The sequence below is a fragment of the Anabrus simplex genome, chromosome 4 (genome assembly GCF_040414725.1).
Source record: "Anabrus simplex isolate iqAnaSimp1 chromosome 4, ASM4041472v1, whole genome shotgun sequence".
Classification (NCBI taxonomy): Eukaryota; Metazoa; Arthropoda; class Insecta; order Orthoptera; family Tettigoniidae; genus Anabrus; species Anabrus simplex.
In genome coordinates this window covers 291,749,561-291,775,978 of record NC_090268.1, presented here as the reverse complement: position 1 = coordinate 291,775,978, position 26,418 = coordinate 291,749,561, and the positions used below count along the sequence as shown (strand labels likewise).

General features: G+C 37.8%; 1 protein-coding gene across 10 annotated transcripts in view; it reads right to left on the bottom strand.

Annotated features, from left to right (window-relative positions):
* Positions 1-1,038: 1,038 nt before the first annotated feature.
* Positions 1,039-26,418, bottom strand: part of ewg (DNA-binding protein Ewg) — a 281,799-nt gene continuing 256,419 nt past the window's right edge. For 9 of the 10 annotated variants that reach the window (XM_067145587.2, XM_067145586.2, XM_067145589.2 and 6 more), the window contains 2 exons: positions 19,885-19,997; positions 1,039-2,850 (listed from right to left, as the gene is read on the bottom strand). In XM_067145587.2, coding sequence (XP_067001688.1) covers positions 2,587-2,850; positions 19,885-19,997 — 377 coding nt within the window. In that variant the 3' untranslated portion in view covers positions 1,039-2,586. Of the gene's footprint in view, positions 2,851-19,884; positions 19,998-26,418 lie in introns of those variants that run through there. The other variant, XM_067145591.2, reaches the window with a different exon arrangement.

Sequence of the window (26,418 nt, the reverse complement as noted above, 5' to 3'; positions counted from 1 at the left end):
TGATATAATAAGTGCCGATTATGAGAATTGGCAAGTCGTGTTGATACAGGGACAGTGAAGGGTACTTATCTACACATATGTGCATTGTTCAACGGACTATCTGCAAATGGTGGCTTGGTTCTCGCTTTTGTTTTCCCACTGTTTTCATTGTTGTTGTAAATATGAAGTCTTCCAGCAATATTTTGTGTGTCTATTATATGTATATTTTGGTGTGTTGATGAGGTACTCATGCCCAGATTTTATTGAGAATATAGTTGGTTATTTTAGAATCCGTGGAGTTATTGATGAACTTAGGTGCAGTTCCTACCTATTTAGTCGTTTTCAGAAGGTTAGGTAAGGCCTGAAGCAGATGTACCAGCACGCAGCTTTTATGTACACACCCTGGGAGAGAAAGAATTATTATCGTGCTCTATTAAAATTCGAGGGATCCATTCTGGTGAACTGTGGCGCCCATACTATGGACATTTCGATCAATTATTTTACTTCAAGTATTTTATTAAATTTTCGAGTAATTTTATTTATGATTATTCACTAAAAGTTACACATGGCGTTCGTAGATCTAGAAAAGGCATTCGATAATGTTGATTGGACCAAGCTGTTTGAGATTCTGAAGGTGATCGGAATCAGATACCGAGAAAGGAGAATTATCTACAATCTATACATAAATCAATCTGCAGTGATACGAACTGAGGTCTTTGAAAAAGAGGCAGCAATAAAGAAAGGAGTGAGGCAAGTGTGCAGTTTGTCCGCTCTCCTTTCAATATCTACATAGAACAGGCAATAAAAGAAATCAAAAAGGAATTTGGAAAGGGTATCAAAGTTCAAGGAGAGGAAATCAAAATCCTGAGATTTGCCAATGATATTGTTATTTTATCTGACTGCAAAAAATCTGGAGAAATTGCTGAATGGTATGGACAGAGTCTTGGGGAAGGAATACAAGATGAAAATAAATAAGTCTAAAACAAAAGTAATGGAGTGTGGTCGAACATAGTCAGGTGATGCAGGAAATATTATATTAGGAAATTAAGTCTGAAAGGAAGTAGATGAATATTGTCACTTGGGTAGCAAAATAACTAATGATGGCAGAAGTAAGGAGGATATAAAATGCAGACTAGCACAACCAAGGACAGCCTTTCTTAAGAAAAGAAATGTGTACACCTCGAACGTTGATACAGGAATTAGAAAGATGTTTTTTAAGACTATCGTCTGGAGCGTGGCATTGTATGGAAATGAAACATGGATGATAACTAGCTCAGAAAGAAAGAGAATAGAAGCCTTTGAAATGTGGTGTTACAGAAGAATGCTGAAGGTGAGATGGGTAGATATAATCACGAATGAAGAGATACTGAATCAAATGGGTGAGAGGAGATTGATTTGACTAAATTTGACCAGACGAAGAGATAGAATGATAGAGCACATCTTAAGACACCCAGGACTTGTACAGTTGGTTTTTGAGGGAAGTGTAGGTGGTAAGAACGGTAGGGGTAGACCAAGGTACGAATATGGTAAGCAGATTATAGCAGATATAGGATGTAGTAGTTATATAGAAATCAAAAGGCACATGATAGCGTGGCATGGAGAGCTATATCAAACCAGTCTACGGACTGATGGCTCAAACAACAACAATATACATTGTCATCTCTATACAATTAAAGTTCAATCTTACCACTGTGAAAGTCAGAACCAGCAACACAAACACAAACAAATCACAGTTTAAAAACAACTAAGTAGAAATTATCTTTTATCATTTTAAGAGTTGATTCTTTAGGTGTAAAAAGGAGATACTCCAATGCAAGTTCACTTCTTTTACTGCCCTCCCTACAGAAGAGATTATATAAAACTTTGTTTCATCATTCCAAAAGTACTACCCTGGTTCAGGATACATGGCTAGTTCCTATCATCCTGTTGTGACTAGGATTGCAGGATCAGCAAAGCATACTCAATACGAGGGGCATCAATATTATATTAAACTTATTTTCTCAAAAGAAATTGATTGTATTCTAACCTTAAATACACATGTACATTGCCACAGTGTCAAGAATATATATTAAAATAACAGAAATACGTCACTGCATATTATCAAGACCCATAATAAATGTTTCAAAAGCAATAAGTGTTCAGATATCATTTCTTACTATTGCTAGATGATGACAGTTCATACACCACTGCCATTATCACACTGTTCTTGGTGCTCAATTATCTTTACAACTTCAAATAATAGCCTAAGTTAAACAGTACTTATTACTGTCTGAACTTATAACACAATGAATGTTTTATGAAAAGAAACAATAAAACACTGAGTTTCATTTTCAAATAAGCTACACTGTACTGACAGCTATTAGTTGTTCTAAATTATATTTCCTAGAAATATAAATATATACAACATATTTAACAAGTATTTATGATATAAGCAGTAGCTGGTAACCTTGTACAATTCATGAAATACCTCACTATAGTGAGAGCTCATTTCATTCAGTAATGAATTTCAATGTGAAATTCTACTTTTCTGAATAATAAATTACTCACATTCACATGGATTTTGGCACAGATAGCTATCAGTCTGTAGCAGTGAGTTCTAATGAGTTGTTACTGATCAGCTGACTGTTGTCCAACAGTTGTTCTGTCCTCCTCTTTCACTTCTTCCTCCTCTGGCGATGGCACACTTCCGGCATCCTTTAAGGAAAGAACTTGCAGCACCTGGGGTTCCCCATTACCCATTGCCACTACTTGATGAGTACCCATAAGTTGTGGAGTCACTGTGATGGTATCAACACTCTCTGATCCACTGCTAGGCTCCACCTTCGGTACTTGCACCATTGGCGCCACAACCTGGAACATGCGTTCTTCCCCCTGAGGAAACACCAAGGGATCCATTAATAAAATTGAGTTGGGTATTGTCATAAATTAAAAACAACCCACACAGCAACAAGAACAAAAAATGCAGTTTCTAGAAGATAATCCATCCCTAAATTCAGATCTAACTTCAGAATTTCTGTATCGGCCTCAGTTTTTATGTGATAATAGTTTTCGTAGGCCTATGTATTAATGTGTCTGGCAAAATGGCACACACTCACAACAAGTGTTCCAAATGTAAATTGCAAAAAAAAAAGTATGTGTCAATACACAGCAATCAAAGAAGTGCGCAACATAAAAGTAAAAGAAAAAAGCACAGGAACATACCTAAAACTGTTTCTTGCCTGATTTCCTGCAATACTTTGCCTCAGGAATGTCTCTTTGTAAGATCCCGCAGTAGTCGGACAACATTTCAGCAATCCAATTGCCTTTATAAGGTTTTTCCATTTGAGAACTGTTTGCAGTGTTCGTCACTAATGACGCCAAAGTTGTCCGGGAAATAATTCCAAATGATTGTTCAAGAAATATAGTTTAAGTGACATGTTACATCCCATTCGTAGGCATGATCTCAGTAGTTCCTGTCCAATATCGCAATAGCTTTCTGCCTAGCGACTGTCTAAAAAGTTCTTACAGACACTTGTGAAAGACAGCCATGCCATTTTTTTCAACAACATTCAACAAATCAAGGAAACGTTCATCAGTCATTAATTCCCTAATTACCAAGCAAGTTGGTCATGCAGTTAGGGGCATGCTGCTGTGAGCTTGCATTCGGGAGATAGTGCGTTCGAACCCCACTGTTGACAGCCCTGAAGATGGTTTTTCCATAGTTTCCCATTTTCATATTGGTACAAAAAAGAGAAAGAGAAAAGATGGGAATGATAGCCTGGGATTGTGCTTGATTTTCACTTTTTGTGTGTATTTATAGTATTAAAAGCTACTGAATATATTTTCTGTTGCTTTCCCTTCGTACAATACGTAACAGTCCCCCATCATACCTTACCGTTTTTTATAAGTTCGAGACTAGATGTGCAACACCGTGTGAACATCTGAGTCCTTTACTTTTGTCAATATGGTTATTCCTTTAAATATCGTATAGGACTATATACAAACATAATTAGTAACCGAGCGAGTTGGCCATGCGGTTAGGGCCGCGCAGCTGTACGCTTGCATCCGGGAGATAGTGGGTTCGAACCCCACTGTTGGCAGCCCTGAAGATGGTTTTCCGTGGTTTCCCATTTTCACACCAGGCAAATGCTGGGGCTGTACCTTAGTGAAGGCCATCGCCGCTTCCTTCCCATTCCTAGGCCTATCCCATCGTCGCCATAAAACCTATCTATGTTGGTGCGATGTAAAGTAAAAAAAATGTATTACTTTACGTGGAATTTTTTCCCATGGGAGTTCTTTCATGTGCCGGTAAATCTATCTATAAGAGGCTGACATATTTGAGCACCTTCAAGTAACACCTGACTGAGCCAAGCTTGAACCTGCTAACTTGGGTTCAGAAAGCCAGGGTCTAAACCGGCGATGACAATATTTTATCTACTTTACCCCAAAATCTCGCCAATGCTTTTAGACCTAAAATCTTGCTCACTGGCTTCGTACAAGAGAGGACATATTTGGTCATTGGGCAGATTTATACGAAAGTCCTGGTCATTTACACAAAAGATAGCGAAATATACGTGCCCTCCTTCTAAACGTATGTTGTTAGAAGACTTAATATGAACAGTAAATTGATTTTATGTTACTTAACTACACATGAACACTGTCCTCTTTTATCATGCATTTCTCCTGTATTTATGCTTTTTGGGCTTTTTTACTGGAGAGAAGCATCGTAAGTATACTGTAGTATCTGAGAATGTTTACATGTAAGAATTTAAAACCATATCAATATCCATAAAGTTTTAAGTCCCTATTTACATTCATAAGTACAGCAGAGTAAGCTTTTTGCCAGCGATTTTAACAGGCTCCACTCGCTAGTGATTCTCTCGCAGACGGTGGCGCAGCTCCTACCTCTAGAGTATTATTTACTAACTTTATGGTTACAATGGGGTCGCCACTCCCAAAGGCATTTTAGAGCTATAGGTCCCGCAAGAAGAGCTTGCCAAAGAAAGCTGCGCAGAACATCGGCAGTGTTCGGGTGGGCTCGGTAGCAGCACTGCACGCACCCCTCACTTCGCTAAATCGCCTTACTGCCAGCAGTTGTTAATGAACCGTCTGCGCTGGCGGTCTGGCATGTTGAACTGTGAGCAGCGTTCGAGTGAAATCTCAGCGCGTGTATGTAATGCCTTATTGTAGTTATAACCAGAGCCAGGACACATTACCCTATAGCATAATGATATTGTTGGACATGCAGAATCAAAAAACATTTAATGAAATAACAATAATAACAATAACAAACAACGAGATTAAGAATTATGTGATCGTAAAATAGCAGTTAACCTACCCAATGGCTTGTTCTAGTCCGCATCTTCTGAAAGAGGTTGAAAGCTGCTCATACCGCCTTCACTGTCATCCGCGCTATCACTAACGCCCTCTCCGTCACTGTCACTATCGTCCTCCAGATTAATGATTATGCTGTCTGATACTTCATCCATTATGTGATCGCTCCCAATGTATTTATTCTCAGTGTCGATTATGTGCCTACATCGACTCGACCATTCTTCTGCCCCAATTGACGCAATTCCTTCCATCAGCAATGTTCTTGCATTATCGAGTCTGAAAGTAACATTCTTTTGTGCTACATAATCTTTAACTTGAGCCCAAATCATTTCGATTGGGTTCAAGTCTGGATGGTATGGCGGTAGACTCAAATCGTATGCCCATATGTTGCAAGTAATCTGTCGATTTGATATGACTTAAAGCGTGGTTTATGGGATTTAATCAAAGCGTACAGTTGGGGTTTTATCATCTCTGTAGAAAACGGAATATCCTTATCAGTCAACGAATCCTGCACTCTTTTTCTGGACGATGATGTGGGTGCACGCTCACATTGGACATTATGGTACGAGGCAATATCAATCACGACTACAGAGTTGGGTGGCAAATTAGGAATTAATTTCTGTGTCAGATATTTCTCGTAGTTTCTATAGTTCATCTCATCGTGATAAGCCCCTGTTGTTTGGTTGGATTTGAAAACCAACAAAGCATTCGTAACGAAACCTGCATCTGAACCGGCATGTACCACTATTAATCATTGCCCTTTAGAGATAGGTGACTTCAGTCCATGAAGAGTACTGTCACTCCAAGCACTTGACTTGGTGTGCGAACTATGCAAATATGTCTCATCAGTGTAAACAATAGGCCTACCTTCTTGTTGGTACCGCTTCATGCTCTGTATGTACTGCACACGTAGGAGCCTTGTGTCAGGCTTCTCCATAAGTATTCTACGCATGTCTTCTGTCTTCCTCCATCGAAAACTTAGGCCTCGAACTATCTTGCTTAGTGTTCTTACGCAACCTTTAAACTGTATATCCTCAACCAGCTTCTTACGGATCTTTTCAAGCGTTGGTCTCTCGCCTTCGGAATTGTGAAAAATGTGAATCGTGCGCCTGACCGCGCATTTCTCAAAATCGTCTAATTCACACTTCTTGACAGACTTCAGTCTTCTCTTTCCAGACGTAGAAAATGAATCCACTTCACCCCTTTCGATCTTCTTTGCGTCTCGTATTACATTCCGCACGGACCTTTCCTACACACCCGTTGCTTCGGCCACTTTCTTTTGAATAGCACATAAGTTTCCAGTGGGGTGGGTTTCGTTTTTCATGAATGTATACACATTATAAATAACTTCTCTAGTTTGACTGTGTAAAGTTTTAGCACTCCCTAATTTAGAACGAAACGGGGGCATCGCTACGTACACTGAATATCATACTACAACAAATTCACTTTCAGCTACGAAATATAAATAAAATATTAATAATACAAGCACACGCTTCTTGCTTCTTTTCAATACACGCTTGATAAAGAGCTGTACACTGTGCCTCTCAGTGAGCGGTTGAGTAGCAATGAGCCCGGTAATCAGCATTCGGGCGACACACAGGAGCCCCGCAACGAGCTTAAACTTCGCCAACAGATATTGGTCTCTGCGCACGTTTGAGTTTCAGCAAGCTCTTGTTGCGGGACCTATACTACCAGCAATTATGGAAAACTCATACTATGCCTCTTCTGCTATCTCCACCGTTCCAAAGTCCATCTTCTCCGCTGTAGATTCGATTGAGGTCTTCACTTGTAACCCTGATCTAGGATCCTTACCAGATGATACACAATGGGTCGGTGTGCATTCTTCTTTCCCAATTCTGTACCCTAAAGTTGACAAGTTGATTTCAGATAGAAAAAAGTTCTGAAAGCACCAACAAGAATTGATTTGCTCAGTGCAAAAAAAATCCAGAATTTGCAATTCCACATAGTCCCATTGTTACTCGTTGCGGGACATAGAAACAGTAGTGTATTATGCAAACAATTTAGAAAATTTTCAAATCAGCAACAAATAAACTAAGGATGATGCTTCATGAATCAAAATTCTTTAGGACTTACTTAAAGACAGTACATTAAAAAACAAATTATCTTATATATCTGCAAATTTGAGTTTTTGTCTTCCTGCATAAAACAATTAAAAACATCAACCAACTTGTTAACTGACACAATTAATGAGGTGCGCGAGACTGAGGAAAAAAATTCACTCCGAGGTCCTAAAGGTGGGAGCTATTTAACAGAAATTTAAAAGTGTGTTTGAAATAAATAGTTGATTCCATACTATGTGTAAGATTGTCAACGTTTTGGAAGGGCAAGAAGACGTTGGTGAAATTGAAATTTTGAGTGTCAGTGACATTCCTTTGATGAAATATGCAAGACTGTCTTCTTGCGATGTTCTTTTTCCTGATATTGTGCATTGTTCCGAGAAAACCGACATCGGTTTGTGATGAAAAACTTGGAAAAAGCTTTCATACTTCATTGCAATAGCGAGCTCTTTTAATCCACCTCTGCCCCAACATAGTTTTTTAATGATTTAACTTAAGTGTTTACAAATTTGCAATATTGAAACAAATTATTCTTCCTTTATAAATATTTTAATTTTTTTACTACATACAAATAAGATGTTTTCAAGTTTTTTAGCATATTAACATCTGTTCCCTAGCCATTTGATGGTAAAACAAAGATAAAATGATTCAATTTGATGTTAACGTGGAACAATGAATAGATCGTGAGTAAAACTGTGTGTCACTCCAATCAAGAATCTACCAATAAAGAGAGAAATGGAAGTGAGAATTACATAAAAATGGTATAACTAATAAAATGAGGGAGTCAGCAAATACAGAGGATAAAAACAAGTGACTTACTCAGTGTTGACTTTGATATAGTGATGTAAACAAGTGGGCAATATGGCTGGAACTGCATGACTACTAAACAAGTTGGCTGTTAGCCGTGGAAAGCGGAGGGCGGGGGCATAGGGGAATCATTGGAGTTGGGGGGGGGGGAATCTTATGTGGAGAACTGTAATAGGAAGAGTTTTAACTTTGTTACGCTTATCAAGAATAGCTGTTAAGGCCTTAAAAAGAATGTTGATCTGCTCAGACAAATTAGAAATTTCTTTGATCTAGAAGTATGAAAATGTTTTCATAAATGTTAAGTTTTTTTTTCTTTCTGCTGTGCATAAAATCAACAAACCAATGGATGGTGATTCAAATATGCCTAGTGTTCATTCATGGCTGGAAATCTATAGTATCTTTTGGAATTAACATGTTCTTATGAACGGATTTGAAAATGTCTTCCTGTTTGGCCAGTATAGCTGGAATTACAGTTATAGCATTGAAGTTTGTAAATACCTGAACTGGAATATTTATTACAAATGGTGAAATTGTGTATTGTAGCAAATGTTATAATTAGTATTATTAGTTTGAAAGGCTATACTAAAATTTTGCTTTTTGAACAGATTGGTGACCTGAAAAAATTAGTTGTTGTAAATACGAGATACTTCTCTTTGCTTATGGTTTCTCCAACAAGGGTTGTGGAGAGTTTATTTTTCAATTTATGGATCATTTTGTTACCAAAATGTTCAGCGCAATATTGTTATGAAATTATTTTTTTAAATTAACAGTTGAAAGAGGGATGTTAAGGGCTCTATAAATTAAACTGTAAAATGCCATTATTTTCTGGTTACCCAGAGTTACAATTTTGGGTTTCCTACAAATGTCGTAAGTTAAGGAACTGCTGTTCCTAGAGATTGTGACATCCAAATAATTTAACTAATTATTAACTTTAGATTCAACTGTGAATTTAACACCTTTGCTCCTGTAGATGAGAATGGTCATTTAGGTATGTTGTCTTCTGTGGCCCGAAGAGGAGTCAAGTTGGTTAGCACTTGTTCAGTGTAGCATGCTCTGATATGCTTGTGTTTTTGGAGACCAGAAGTGTTCTATTTAGAAGTCTCTTTTCCTTTCTGTAGATGACTTGAGCGTCCTCTTCTCAACATTGCACAACCCTCCCTGTGTGTTCCTTTACTAACGGTTTACAAGCCAATTTTCCCGCTTCCTAAACTGAGTGAAATAACAAGTGACTGTGAATATGTAGTAGGCATGGCTTCAAACGTGACTAAATTTTACAGCAACAGAGTGATTCTAGAAGAAGAAATATGCGATATTTTACATAATAACAATTCAGAGCACTGGGAGTGCCTGAATGTCTCATAGGCAAGGTCCAGATGCTGTACCACAACTGTAGCAGCTGCATACGTGTTGGGGATGGCTATTCAGAATGGTTTGATACCACACAGGGTGCCCAACAAGGGAGCAAACTTTCACCATTGCTATTCATTACTGTCCTAGATAGTACTCTTAAAATACTGAAAAGAGAACGAAATGGAGAACTACACACATTGGTGTTTGCTGGCAATGTAGTCATCTGAGGAAGACAGAGCTAGAGGTACAAACAAGTTTGGATGAATGAGCAGCAAAGTTCAAACAGTATCAGATGAAAGTTAGCACAACAAAAACTGTTGCACTGAAAATGGGTAGGAAAGATAATAGCTATCACACAAGGCTTGAAGGTAAAATCATTCAATGTGTACAGGTATTCAAATACCTCGGTAGTATGATTTCCATCAGGGGTACTGTAGATAAAGAAATAGTAAACAGAGTGTCTAGCAGTTCCAACTTCTACAACCTTGTAAGACATCTACTTTGGGATAAAGTGTTCATGAGAACCAAGATGACTCCATATAAACCATACTTTATGTCCATTCTCACATACAGTCTAGAAACATGTACAGTGGAACCTCGATTATCCGTTCCCAGAAACTATGTTTTCCCGGGTTATGCATTCAAATGATGTGGTCCCGTGAGCATCGTAATTAAATCACATTGTAAAAATCCAGCATTATCCGTTCCTTGAAGAAACAATTTCCCGGATCAACCGCCCCGAAATTTCAGTCCCATCAACGCTGAATCCTCGATTAAGAGTTTTTCAATAAACTGTATCTCACGAAAGGACGGCTATGGCATACTTATGGATCTTGGCGTTAATGCTGCGTCATTGCGATAATTAGAGCTAGTACCGGTACTGTACTGGAAAAGTGATCGCTGGTGAACTTGTAGAAAGGACCATCTTACCATTGCATTCAGGTGGTATTGTTCAGAGAATCTCAGAAATCATAAAGCAGAGTGGCCACAACAATTGTAAGGAGAGACAGAGCATTTCGACAGCTCTACTTGAAGAGAGAACAAGTTTCGTCAAATGTTCGCACTTATAGAACATCCACATTATGTCCAGAGTTAGATGTTTACATTATTACGTGTTTCGATTGTATTGCCAAACAGGTTTTCGGCAGTTTCCTCAGGGCACTGTACAGTAACTGGGCTTTCAGGCAGGAATCGAAACTGATCCTTCTTAACACAAATGTAGTATTTTAATATTATTGTCCACGATTACGTTATCGAGACCAGAACAGATGTTGCACCGCCATGGGAGAGGTCTTGGGATTGTCTATTACTGTTTTGGTCCTAATATAACGCTGACAATTTTACGTTTTTGTGTTAAAATGTCAAAAACTGCAGTCGTTTATTCGTGCACGTCATATTTAGATGGTTTGTATCATTTCCAACTCATGCTGACATGTGCAGTGAGCGTGCTTTCCAGTTGAGCTCAAGGTCACGAATAACCGCCATTTCTGAAGTTTTGATGACTTTTTTTTCTCTTTCCAATTTGATTGGATTAGTGATGGGCAGAATTGATTATAGTGCATTTGAGAACATTTGAGAATCGATACATACATTCAAAACCATGTTTTCGAGTCAACATAACCTTTAAAGGTCGATATAGGCCTAAGCTACGCTGTACAAGATTTTCAGCAGAAACTGACTCTGAACAGGGTACGGTACCAAAGACCAGATTACAATGGAAGATTAAGAAAAGAAGGGATTTCGCCATCATGTCGGGCGCTTTTGTATCGAATGTGCTTTATTTTATTAGATGAGAGAATTATAAACTACTTGCGGTCGATTTTCCTTTGGGATTTTTCGAAGAGTTTAGGTAATCCAAGTTGTTGAACTGAAAGAAGTTTTCACGGGAAACTGACGAAGTTTCCCCACGTAAAATTGAATATAAAGTATCGAGAATTTGAACTCGCGTACCGGTAATTAATGTGTGATGCCAGTTTTGCGGTCTAACATTTTACCTGGTTATAAGGGCTGGTTCCAGGTCCACTCAGCCTACGTGATTACCTTTAATTGAGGAGCCATCTAATGGTGAGATGGAGACCCTGGTCTAGAGAGCCAGGAATAACAGCCGAGAGAATTCGTTGCACTGATGATGACATCAGAATGGAACTGGACTCTACACAAGAAAAGCTAAGGACTTCGAGACTAACATGGTATGCACATGTAAAGTGAATATCTGGTACAGGAACAACACATGCATGCCTAAAAAGAAGGTTGAAGGAAAAACACCAGTGGGAAGATCAAGAAAGAGATGGCTACACCAATTGGGAGATGATATATATATATATAATTGGCTTTATGTACCAGTAACGACTTTTTACAGTTTTCGGAGAAGCCAAAGTGCTGGAACTTAGTCCTGCAGGAGTTCATCTACGTGCCAGTAAATCTACTGACACGAGGCTGATGTATTTGAGCCCCTTCAAATACCACCGGACTGAGCCAGGATCGAACCTGCCTAGTTGGGGTCAGAAGGAAGGCGCCTCAACCCTCTGAGCCACTAAGCCCGACCAATTGGGAGATGATGTGGAGAGCAGAGGGAGGAACTGGGAGTCAGTGGTGAGAGAGGGGCATTTCTGGGCAGACAACGATGCTGAAGGCTCGTTCAACACCATCCTACCCGGCATGCTGGAGGGGTTCTATGATGATGATGATGATGATGATGATGATGATGATGAACAATTCAGGTGATGATGATAGCTTTGGTAGATGCACGGTGGGTCTCGGCCCATAAGTGGCGACGGCTGGTCCGTGGTTCAACAGCTCCGCACTCTGACCGGCCAACCAAGCAGAGGAAGGTTGGCCACGACTCTACGCCTCTGCATTCTGGAGACGGGGCAGGGCTGGACCTCACGGCTGCCCCAACTGTCGGCTATCTTGAGACTGGCTTTTCATTCTCCTGCACTAAGGCAAATGCCGGGACAGTTCCTAGTATAGGCCACAGCTGCCAACCGCCTTACCTTCACCGTAACAAATCTCCTGGCCTGAGAGACAGCATCACCGTCTCTCCTTCAGAGGAAGAATGAAAACGTCTTAGTAGTAGCTTCAAACAATGAAAGTGAATGTGAGGTGTGCAGTGAAAACACTGGAAGGATGAATAGTAATCCAGAAGAGAGGTACGGGTACAATGACTCCCAGTCTCCTTTCTATCGTCCATTGGCTTAATACTTAATGTACACATGGGTGTAAATAAAAACAATGAGGTAAACAAAAGTATGTCTTTTGTAAATATACCTGTATTTTCAATAAGGATTTCTTTAATATGCACTAATGTAGAACTCAGCTGTCAAGTAGATGGCTTTTAAAGAATGGCTGGGATCCAGCAGTGGCAAACTACCCAGGCAGCTGGTAGTGAAAGCATTATTATACAGATCCAATGAGTACAAATGGTGAGGCACGACCTCTTCTTTGATAAAGCAATGGGCGATTATAGTGAAGATGTGGTCCACATATCTAGTCCAGAAAACAATCCTCTAAAATTCCTTAATGATCTTTGTGTCCTCCAAATTATCAATACAAATAATGGCTAAAATGCCAGAAGCAGGAGAGCCCATGGGAAGACCATCATGCTTTTAAATAGTGTTATTAAAGGAAAAATTGTTGTCTTTGAAGACAAATTTAAGAAGAACCATAAAACTGTTTATTTACATTTTACTCAATAATTGCAGTGACTGTAAATATAGTTTTAAGTCCTTTAGTTCTAATTTAGTGAATATGATATTGTTGATCTTTGAGGTATAAATGGATTGTGAGACATGGGAAAGGGCAAAGCAGCAGGCAAGATAGTGTGTGGTGTAATGGATCTTCCCCGTCCACCTTCAAAATTCGAGGCATGTAGTTATGCATTAGACTCTTCTACTAAGGATGTAACTAGGAATATAATCGAGGAAGCAGCAGAAATAGCTGTCAAAAAGAATCACAACAGACATGACCTCACAATAGCTCTTGATTATACATGGCACAGACATGTCATACCTCTAATATGGTGTTTTCACAGCTACTGTACAAATATGGATACAGCAAAGGTAATTGATGTAGATGTCACATCACAATATTGTAGATGTTCACATAGGCTAAGAAATGAACACCATGATTATTGCATTGCTAATTACTATGGCAGTAATAGTAGAATGGAGGTCACTGGGGTAAGAAAAATATTTGTTCATTCTTTTCAGTGGTACAATGTTCATTAGTTAAAACAGTTGGGGAGCAGTGATTCAGAGGCTTTCAGAGAGGTTTTAGAGCAGACCATATTGGAACGCTGTTGAGATCAGCTAACTGGAGTGTGTGGGACATGTGCAGAAGAGAATGGGGGCTACACATAGGCACTGAAGATAACTGTAACAGGTAAGAAACTAAATGACGGAAAAATACTAGATGACAAGGTAGGTTCACTGATGCTATGATAGACCATATTCAGAACTGTTATGGCCTAGCAGTTAGGCAAAATACAGGTAATGTTTAAGCTATGAGGAAAGCTGTATGGGTTCTTTCACACTGCTTCTACACAAGAACAACCTTAACATGGATTGTGTCTTGAAAGTGAAACAGCTGGCTTAAATACAATATGGGAAAAATGATAGATGAGACAAACAATAATCACCACAGTTCAACCAGTGAAAATTAAACCAACTTCCAAGATCTTTCTGCTGTAAATGTGAGGAAATGCGTTCGTGGTAAAACAAAGGACCTTAATGAGTGTTTCAACAGTGTTACTTTACTTCGTACTGACACAGATAGGTATGGAGATAATTGGATGAGAAAGGGCTAGGAGTGGGAAGGAAGTGGCCGTGGCCTTAATTAAGGTACAGCCCCAGCATTTGCCTGGTGTGAAAACGGGAAATCACGGAAAACCATCTTCAGGACTGCTGGGGTTTGAAACCACAATCTCCTGAACGCAAGCTGATAGCTATGTGACCCAAACTGCACAGCCACTTGTTTGGTAGCTAAAATGAATATACTGTCATTTTTTAATTATTGTATTAGCACACAATTTTCTCTTCTCATTTAAACTTGAGTGTTACTAAAGGATTTATGCAACAAAATTGTTATTGTGTAATTTATGTTAATTGCAAGACTTAGTTCATTATTGTTCAATCATTTTTACTTCATTTTACTTCAGTTTATTGGTGAGTAATTAAAAAAAACACACACACCCCCCCTCTTTCTACATCATACAGTGCACACCGTAAGTAGTTACATTACACAACTCTCAAGGTTAAAGCTCAGCTTCCCTGCATCATTCTTCCCAGATGTCATTTTTCATACAAAAGTGTAAATTATTTTGATGCTGCATAGAAAAAATTATAAACAACTCAATTCATAAGAAAATTAACAGATGACAGTGAAAATTCTTGGAGGTGTACTAACAAAACACTGCTCTCACGTTTAATTCTTTGTAATACAGGGTTAGCAATTGAAAACTAGCCCTCTATACACAGCCACTCAGCACATACCATACCTGCTAACTTTCAAGAAAAGAAATCCAGGAGGTCCTAAAGCAGGAAAATTTTAACAACACAAGCATGCGTCACAAAGTCTTGAGACATAGTGAAAAAGGACGGCAAGGGGGGAGATTACAAACAATACTAATACAAGTCAAATACGTTATGATCAGCCCTGAAATTAAAAACACAAAGTTACATCTTGATGAGTGCTCATCTGTTTTTACTTAACATTGGGAACAATTCACACAGCATACAAACAGTGTTTTTCTGCACTTTAACCCTTTCCCACGGAATATCTTTGACTCACTGTCAGGCGAAACCTAGAGTAATAATTTGCTTGTCAGGTATAGTTGTGGAGTACCTTCACTAAATAATTTATTCTGTAAAAACCACTTAAGACATCACTTTCAAATTTTGTAACAATGGAAAATACACTATATTTATTCTAAAATGATACAATGAGATCACCTAATTACACGCAAGACCCCCCGCCCCATCGTTCAGAATCATATATCAGGAAGCATCCAATATGGTGCATAATGTTAAATTGCTTGTTCTTGAAGTCAGTCTAAATTGCTGGACATGAAGGGGTTCTTATTTTCTTGGTAATGCAGAGAACGCAGGAATTCACCCTGAATCTCCCAATTTATTTCATTTTTGGGATCAGTCAAATGAAGATATTTAGATAGCAAATCGTGCTTCCTCTCGGACATACAAACTATAAACAATTTTTGACTGAATGGGATTGGAAGATAAATTGACATTAGTTGGAATAGGCTATTATGTAATTAAGTAGAGGCTCATAGTCCGAAACAGAAGTAACTGAAGAATTAAAACTGATAATTATGTTTTTTACAAGTAGGCCTAATATTTTAAAAGGGGACGGTACCTGAATGAACATTTCCTTTCCTGTGCCTATTTCGATTACTCTCAGATTCAGATTCTGTCCCAAATGCTTCCTGGGCATCTTCAATTCTTGAAACATCTGCAACCTTTGCATGTTCCAGTATTTCATCACTGAGAGGGAACTTGTTAATAATATAATCACATTCTGTGCAGAAGTAACCCCTGGCAGATAAAGAGATTGATTTATCTTTATCCTTACGTTTCTTCACCAAGTTCATTGTCTCAATGCCAATGACTAGCTCATCATTGTCTCTCTGATTCTCAATAGAATGGTATGGAACTTTTAATAAAAGTGAACTTTTGATCACTTTTGGTTTAACAAATCTGGAAAGCAGCTGCTTTAACAGGTTCATCATTAGTTCTAGTAGTTTATGAATGTGAGGGGAAGCAGTCTGAAGTATAGAATTGAGATTCACAAATAAAGGAATGACAGCATACAGGAAGGCACAGTATGCCTTATTTAAGCCTGACGACAAAACCAAAAAAAAAAAACTTCACGATTTTCAATAATGATCTTATTCTTTAACACAGGCGTGTCAGATTTTGCGACACATGCAAACTTTTTGGGAGTGACCACTTCTGACGACTCAGTAGCTTTCCTCTTTTCATGGTCTTTGCAAGTACCAGGCTCGGCTTTTGGCATCGTAAATGATGTTAAGCTAGTAGTTAATGCACACTGAGCATTAACAAGCACCTCATGTTTAAAGAAACCAAGTAGTGGATCTCATTGCTCTAACAGTCCCAGCCATCTTGTGCAAACATGTTTCAGTATCTTCTTCGTTTCCTTGTTGTGAAGTTCTTGGAATTTCTTAAGGCGTTCCTTCCTCTTACAACTCTTTTCTAAATAACAGAAAATGTCGACTAATAGTTAAAGGCAAACGGCTTGCACCTTTCACAGCAGCCAAGTTAATCAAATGACATGAGCAACCCAGTACGAAGACAGATGACTGTGCTTCCCTTAAAACAGCAACCCCATTCTTCTTTCCAATCATGACTAGAGCATTGTTGGAACAGAATGCTACACAATTCTGAATAGGTATTTTGTAACACACTAACTGTGAAATTACCGAATTACCCATATTACGTCCCGTTGAATCTCCCACCAAAGCTGGGAGAGACAACACTGAGCTAACTATCTTTTCCTGCTTTGCCACAAAACAGGTGACGACAATAGGGTAAATCTTACCATTACTATTATTGCTCCCATCCGTAGCTAAAGAAAATGGTTCACATTGCATGTTACCAACGAGTTCACTTCTTAAATCTGTAGCCATTTCTAAATGTGTGGTTTTCATAGACCAGTCATATTTTTTTTTGTAATTTCTGAACCTGGAAACATTTCCCTAAATGGAGCACCAGCATGATCGACAGCAGCTAACGGGACATTATGTTCAATTAAAAATTAAGTGAACAAGCATTCCGCTCTTATATCAAGGTCTGCTTCAGAAGAGGCAAAAAACAAGATAATTTTCTGACTGCCATCCTTAAATTTTGTACTGGAGACATCTTTAACAGATTTAATGTGATTTACTAATTCTGCTCCTCCTCCATGAGAAACGTTTATATCGCATGAGCACATGGAACAGAATGTGAATGTTTTGCCTTTCCATGATCGTATAAAACAAGGACATTCAGCAGAATATGCCTCCCTAAAAGATTTATAATAGAATTTCTTAGTTAAACTCATCACGAACACCACTAAAAATACTAAATTGCTTACAAATTCGTCACACCATTCCACGAGTTTCAGAACTACCGGCACTGTTACTTACACCCACACAGAAACAAAGCCTTTCAGCTGCTATGAAGCACGACACAGTTACTGAAGTTGCTGTATATATATTCACAGCCTGCTACTTTTCACTGGTTTCTTTTCTTCAAAATCACAGCCAGCTACTTGTTTGGGAACATCTCAGTGCATGAAGTAGCAGTTGAGTTAAACAGGTGACAAAAGCACGGTGATAATCGATACATTTATCGGTCAAATTTCAAACACTGCATCTTGTATTACCAGCTACTATCAAAAGTCAAACAAATCTGATTTGATCGCAAAAGGCAAAAACAAGCGCAGATATTCAAAATCCGCACAATAACGTTGTTCATCCGCAAAACCGTAAAACACACTCAAAATCTGTACATTTTATGGAAAAACTGGAATACTTGGCAGGTATGACATACTAAGAGAGTTGGTCAACCGGTTTGAAGTTGTTTAGAGGGGCCTATTTCTCAAAGCAACAAGTCTGACCAGTGGCTAGCATTACTAGTGACTGGTGGGTGACAAGTAGATTAATTTCTGTTTCTCAAACATCTTTGACAAAATTGTCACTCTCCACTATTTCATTGACAAGTTGGCAAGTAAACAAAGCTGCATTCTCTGCAGAAAGCGAGTGACTGTAGGAGTTCTGCTCTTTTCTTTTTATGTTTGTAAAGCGGAAGTTATGTTTTATACAGATGAAGGGTTGTTCTTTAACCCTAACTAGTACTTCTGTATTATTATTTATGTATTATTATTAGAATAAACAAATTTAATGACTGCAAACGTTTGTGCCCACTCATGTTTTGTAACAGTTGTGCCCGGGGTACGTTACCTATGCCTTCTGCATTTACTGTAGTTCTTCTTCCTCTTCAGTAAGGTTAACACATGTGTCTTCAGCAGTTCTACTAAAGTTGCACAAAGTAACACATGCCTTGATTAATTTGCTGGTGTATAGCGGCTGTAACCTTACTTTATTTAGGCATGGGAACTTCCTTTAAGAGTCCAAATGAGCACTCAATGACTCTTCTCGCCTCATTTTTCGTGTGTGTGCTTTAAGGAAACGTAAGACAGCTGGATCCTTTGGATCTGTGCAAACTGGTGGAATCTGTCACGGTCTCAGTGGAATATATGCACTATCTCCCGATAAATATCCATCTTTTATTGGCCTCCAACCTTCTTCCATTCTTCTGCATAGTGTACTATTTAGCATCACCTTTGAGTCATGAATGCTTCCTGGCCAGTTAGGATTTACATAACAGAACATGTTATAGGGACCACACATCAACACTGCATTGACAGAGTGGTTACCATATCTGTCTACATAATGTTCTTCATTTTCATGAGGTGCTTCAATTGGAAATAAGATGCCAACAACACATCCCATAACCAATGACATGCCATGTGAATCTGTGGAAATCACTCACAACTTTGACAGCCTCCACGACCTAACAACACGGCATACAGGAACCTTACTTACACCGTGCATGTCAACGACAGTATAATACCGCTCACCAGATCCGAGCTAGTGAAGGGCAACGTCTCAATGAATAACTGCTCAGAGTTGCTCGCTGTAACTGAGGTCCAATCATGTTCAGCATTTCTTCTAACTTTCCACTCTATGATCTGAACCATTCATTAAACTGGAAAGAACTTTCAAACCTGTATGTGGTCCTTTCACGATAAGTCCTTACTCTTTTTCGGACAGGCCCAATATCATCTGCAGAATCCGATGACAACATATCCCGCATAAGTGCACTACAATAAGAAAAGTCAGTAAAGTCAATAACAAACAAATTCCCGAATGCAGAAATTTTATTAATCTACTGTATATTTTGTACATGTACATACAACTCACGCTTATGTAGGGAATAATATGACAAGTGTCTCAGCCTGGGTCAGAAATTGTAGTTATTGACTAGTGACAAGTTTTCAGTTTTGAGAAACAGACCACTTGTCACTGGTCAAAAATTTACTAGTCAGTTCTTGTCACTACGTTTGAGGAAAAAACATCAAAATTTGTCGGCACTTGTCACTAATAATGCTTGTCACTTGTCAAACTTGCCGCTTTGAGAAACAAGCCCCACATATACATTTTATATATGTAACAGTTTTGAAAAGTATATAATGTAATTAAATGAAGACAATAAACTATATTTATCATAGCATGTTAGAAAGATTGAGCAGTTGTTTTCAATGGGTCAATACTGTGACTTACCTGAATGGTACCATCTCCTTGAGTATGGATTTGTGGAAGGTTTGCAATAACCGTTTGGAACATGGATGCAGATACTGGTACTGTTATCATTCCGGAAACTGAGACAGGATAACCTGATAGTATAAAAACACACAAGAATGAGTGGCATACTTTAGCGGACACAAAGGGAAGTCTCTTTATACCAAGGATAGGTGACAAACAAAAACCTTCATCATTTAAGTTTTGTAAAAATGTACTACAGTATGCTTGTTATGAAAATCAGTCAATGATAAATACTACATATCCCTATGAAAAGGAATGTGCCAGCAATCCTAAATAATATGACAGAAACTAGGCATAGGATTACAGCTGTTCAATGTATAATTAATTTCATTTATATTCTCAAGCTGTTCTGTAATTGACAATATGCATAAGGCAAAACAGCTGTCTACCAAGTAAAATGAATCAGAATAGACAATATATATATATATATATATAAACTGGTAAAAAAATATCAAGAATATTATATATACTGGTAACATGCAACAAAACTGGAAATGCAAATGGAGACAAAATAAATATTTTATCAGTTGAAACAGATGGATGTTGCTATTCAACTGTAATTTTTAACCCATTGAGGCAAATAATGTTGGCACAATAAATAAGGCCTGGAACAGGGAATTATTTTAAAGGAAATTTCTGTGAAAAAAGTTATAATTAGGTAACTTCCAAACTTTCAAAACATAAAAAAAGAAAATGAATATGATAAAAAACTGTGACACACTAGCATTCATTCCACGAACTGCAGAACATGGAATATGTTTAATTTTGTCGTTGTGCATCCATATCCAGTCCATTGGCACATACGTCACATTTATCATCTCCTTGCTCCTTGTCCTCTTCATATACACCACTATTGAATTCGTTATCATCAGAACTAGAACTGATACTACTCGCTTCACGGTTACTTTCATCGAAATAATTACAATTATCATCACTTTCAAGCAAAGACTGGATTTCTTTTTTCTTTCAGCCGCCGAAGAGATGCCATGTTCGGTTACTTGTGTCAAACACGTTATAATTCTCACGTTAGGTCCGTATTGAAATGTACGTAAATACAAAGTATGTTGCAAGTGTTTATTTATAAATCCACCTATTCAATACAAAGAGATCTTTTTAGAAATTAAATATTATTATAAAATGTTAAGGGACATGTTTCGCCCATATTAAGGGCATCATCAGCCTCAAATTCAAACCTGTATGGTGAAAAATCAGGCTCCTGATTGCTCTTACAAGCCATAAGAAGAGGATATCATTATAGGTGTCAGTCTAAACATACAAAATATTAGAATGTCCTTGGCTAAAATTGCAGTATCAAGCTGCATGTCATAAGTTCACATGAATATACTTTCCGGGGCGTTGAAAAACTTGTTGGGGTAGGGCAGTAAACAGCTCAGTCTTTATAATGAAACAGAAATGTGCCTCCTTGAAGATGATAAGAAAAAGCAAAGCTGATACACTGTTACAGATGTCAATATCGTATGTTGTGATAAGACAACAGATCTCTTAAATGGCTGTTCAGCTCCGGAAAGTATATTCATGTGAACTTATGAAATGCAGCTTGATACTGCAATTTTAGCCAAGGACATTCTAATATTTTGTATGTTTAGACTGACACCTATAATGATATCCTCTTCTTATGGCTTGTAAGAGCAATCAGGATCCTGATTTTTCACCATACAGGTTTGAATTTGAGGCTGATGATGCCCTTAATATGGGCGAAACATGTCCCTTAACATTTTATAATAATATTTAATTTCTAAAAAGATCTCTTTGTATTGAATAGGTGGATATATAAATAAACACTTGCAACATACTTTGTATTTACTTGTGTCAAAGTCGAAGACTAACTACTTGAAAATATCAAACAACACCAATCTATCTTCGATTGTCGATATATGTACCCAAAGAATATAAAAAGAGATGTCACTCACACATATACAGAGTGACAACTATCTCCATCTATTGTGGAATTGGTTAAATTTCATCGTATTGCCTCACACCCATAGTAGCAGAGCACAGAACGGTTCTGTGACTCTGCGCCAATGGGTTAATATTCACTTTTATTATTTATATGGAAATTTAAGTCAATTACACAACAAACAGAGGAAACTAAAAAACAAAAATGAGGGTAAAATAGGCAAAACATACTTAGTGTAATACAAAGAAGAAAAAACATTTTATACCTGAATATTTTAAACGGATATTGATTAATGTAACTTTAGAAAATAAATCAACTAGAAACATAATGCTAAGATAGGAGTTTCCATTGTGAGGGAGCACTGGTAGCACACAAAGACGGTAGAACAGTGCCAGTATTTCTGGTCCAGATTGAAAGAATGCTGATAATTTGTATCTTCCTCCCCATCTCTTTCATACTGTATGAATTATATTTGATCTACAGTAATTCCTAACAGTATTAGATATAGCTTACATTTAAAAAAATGTTAAATGCACACTTAACATGAATCGTACTTGAGTTAATTGAGACTATACCAATGAACTGATATCCAGCTTTTATCACAAATAATTTACTTCACATATAGAGTCCATTTCTAGTTTATTAAGTAACAGCTGAACAATACTGGAAGCCCTGAAATACACTTCTGACTTATTAGGTCATATGCACACAGTACAAGACTGGCCTAGGTCATTGTAGCTCAATTACGAGAGTAATGGTTGTGGGTTTGGTTTCTCATGGTGTCAAACTGGTCATTTCTGAGTAGTACTTAACATCTCTTTGGTATGTACTATATCTATTTGTTACAACCTAGTAGGCTGAAAATCTACAAGAAGTACAATATGGTCATGAAAGATAAATATTCAGCCAAGTGTGTTAACAGGAATGGCAGGGCAATAATGTCACTTCCAGCCATGGATGTCAATATAAAGTATGTTGACATGATACTGTATAGGCTTTTGGGCTTATGCCGTGTCAAGAAAAAAAGGTAAAATTCTTTACGTTTCGCTCTGCATCATCAGAAGAAAATCTTGACTATCCATGAGAAAGGCTTCCTAAACAATGAGCTTTTGAAATTTAGACGTTATTACAGAAGTGGAAATGGTACGTTCATTAGTCACCAGATGGCTCCCCGGACACGGCACAGCGCTAGCGTTCAAAGCGGAAGCTGACCAGACCATCAGAATCAGTCTAAGAGGGTCACATAACATGTGTACGTAACATATGAATTTGGAAAAACACTGGGACGAAATAACAATAGTGAAGGGACAGGGAAGGAAACTACCTACGTAAATCCTGAATGGCTGGCAACCAGGTATTACTTAACTGATAGCCAGTATCCCTGTTGAAATTGTTAGGATTTCTGTGTGTTTCCACACCTTCCGTATACTATGGACCCTTAATAATGAAATAACAATGGTTAGATGAAATACAAAATAAGATGGTGCTTAATGAGAAAATCATTCCTAAAATATTTACAAGTTAAAAACTTGTTGGTCAAGTTGTAAAACAAAGGTGAAAAATACTAACAAATATTTGAATGAGTCTTGATCACATTTTTTTGAGTCTTTTGAGTCTTAAGTGTGGCGTTGTTAACCACGGAAATAGTTTTGAATGCTGTCTTCTAAAAACTGATGTAAAATGTTGTTCCTCTGTAGAATGTTGACAATATGATAAAATATGTAAATTTAGTAGTGACTTGTAGCATCGGTTTTTATAAGGCGAAACACTAAGCTGTGACGTGATTTAAGCCAGCGGATCTTGATACAGACATGGATATTAAAGTCGTTATAAAACCCGAAATTTCTCGATCCAAAGTGGGACCTTGAGCGGCCTGTTGTGAATACGGAGTCTAGAGAGGAGCTCCTCTCCAGAATCCGTATTCTCCTCTCTAGACTCCGTATTCACAAGAGGCCACTCAAGGTCCCTCTCTGGAACGACAACTTTCTGATTTTATAACGACTTTAATATTCATGTCTATCAAGATCCACTGGCTTAATTACATCACGGCTTAGTGTTTCACCTTATGAAAACTGATGCCACAAGTCACTACTAAGTTTACATATTTTATATTATTGTCAACGTTCTACAGAGGAACAACATTTTAAGTCAGTTTTTAGAAGACAACATTCAAAACTATTTCCGCGGTTAACAACACTACACTTAAGACTCAAACCTTAAAAAAGTGATCAAGACTCATTCAAATATTTGTTAATATTTTTCACCTTTGTTTTACAACTTGACCAACAAGATTTAAACTTGTAAATGTTTTACAATAGAGTTATGACCAACAAGTTTTAAACTTGTAAATATTTTACAATAGAGTTAAACTAATGTATTATTAAGGTCCACCTTTTCAATACAAAATATACAGAGTTTAAATTACATAAATGCTTAGGGACTAGTTTCGACCTAATATTAGGTCATCCTCAGCCTAAAGCAAAATTAAAATATATGAATACCAAAGAAATCAAACAATGTAAAGACACACAAGGTCTCGTAAATGTACATACCATGTGAGATATTGAGAAAAGAATTATAGAGACGTGCAGCACTCTATTAAAAAATAACTTTATGACAGAGTTTCATAAAAAGTCCAGTGCACATTAAAAAGATGTTAAAGATAGGAATCCTTGAGTTGCTGGATAAGGAGATTAGTATATGTTGGCTCCTTTAAGATGTTGTTATCCAACTGAAGAACAACTGAGCCGAAGTACAACAGCACATTTAAGGAGCAAGCATATATTGAATTCCTTGACCTACAACTGAAAGATTTCTATCCCTAACAACTTTTTAATGCTGTAAGGCGCACTGGACTTTAATCGTAAATAAAAGACGTGACTTCAGCTACGGGACATAGATGCGCAAGTCAAGTTTCCTTTGCTTTATTGTGTATGTTCGAAATCTAGACATCAGAAATAAACTCAACAAATCGTAATACTTCCATCAGGATTGAAATCTCATGAAAAAGGTTTAGTATTAAGTAAAAACATTCAGTATTATAGGCCTAATCTAATTATAGAGCTTGGATTATTATTTATAAAAGTAATTTTCATTCTTTATTCTCAGAATCTTCATCTCTAACTCATCCTCATCTCTTGAACTGTACTAAAAAAAAAAGACACTGTCACCATCCAAATCACTCACTTTCCTTACTTTTTCAGAAATGTAAGGTTAACTTGTGGCACATACTTTAGTTTCCTGACAACTCTTCACATGGAGCTAAACAGATTTTAGTGCGCATGTCCAGAACGTGTAGCTCTCTCTCTGGACCAAGAACCGCTTTCATCGGTTCGGAACTGTTCCGAATCAGTTCTGAATTATGTTGGAACAGCAAGCTGAGAGTTCAGAACCGATTCTCGATTGTTGGAACGCCCGTCGAGTTACTGCACATGAGCAGACAGTTCAGAATCGATTCGGAATCATGTTGGAACAAACCTAATGTAATTTCTTTTGTATTTCATTCCTGAACGATTAGTGCATATAAATGTGTACTCACCCTAATTTTGAATAACGACATTTTGTTCCCGATGGTATTCCAAAAAGCACCCCCTCCTGCACAGTGGTAGATTGCACGGCTTACATATGAATGTTGTTTATTTGCCTCTCCTAGAAGCTGCCCTATTTTTCATTTATAAACACAAAGCGCACACTTTGGCACGACCAGGTATCTTCACAAGAGAATGAAATAATTTAGGGGATGGAGAGCCGATGGGTAAACTTCATTTCCTGCCCGTACATTTGCGGGATGTGAAGTTCCTGATCAGCTGTTGCACCAAGTTGCGCCGGAAGTTCAGCAGGCTGTTTCCATGAACTGTGAGAGCTGGTCGGTTACTCATATTATAACAAATTAAACTGTTCACAATGCACACATTGATCACAAAATGAAAATTTTCATCAATTTTTAGACGATTGCCCAACCCCGTGGTATTCTCTTTTCTGATCACTGATGTCCACGCCACCCATATGTTTTGTGTAATTTTTGACAGCGCGAGGACATGCAATTTCTATTTCTTCATTGCCTTTACCAGTTTTTCGTTTCACTGTGCCGTCATTCACAGATTCTGAATTTGTTGACAACATAAGAACAGTACGTTTATCTTGCCAGAATGTCTGTTACATCCTAATTTTACATTTTCGTACATCCTCCCCGCTTGAGTTTCAACTGTGTACGTTTCCTAAACTGATCAGGCCAACCTTCTCTGTCTACCCTCGTTGTCACAGAATTTTTCGGTAAGTTGCAGAGCTGACCATGCTTTGTGCAGAATATCGTAATGTTCATCTTGTGGTGTTGACCTGTTTACATGGCTACTTAGTTTTGCAGAACTGAAAACGTTATCAAAGTAAACGTGATGACACTTTCCCCAGTATGTCAGGTGTAAAACCACCTGCTCTCCTAATAATAAATTCTTGTCCCATACTTCTTTCTTCCACTTGTAAATCTCACATTTCAGAAGGTAGCCATTTCCACTGTCAGCAATACCCTCATGCTTTGATACCCCATTTGGTGCGTTTCGCTGGCAGGTACTGTTTCA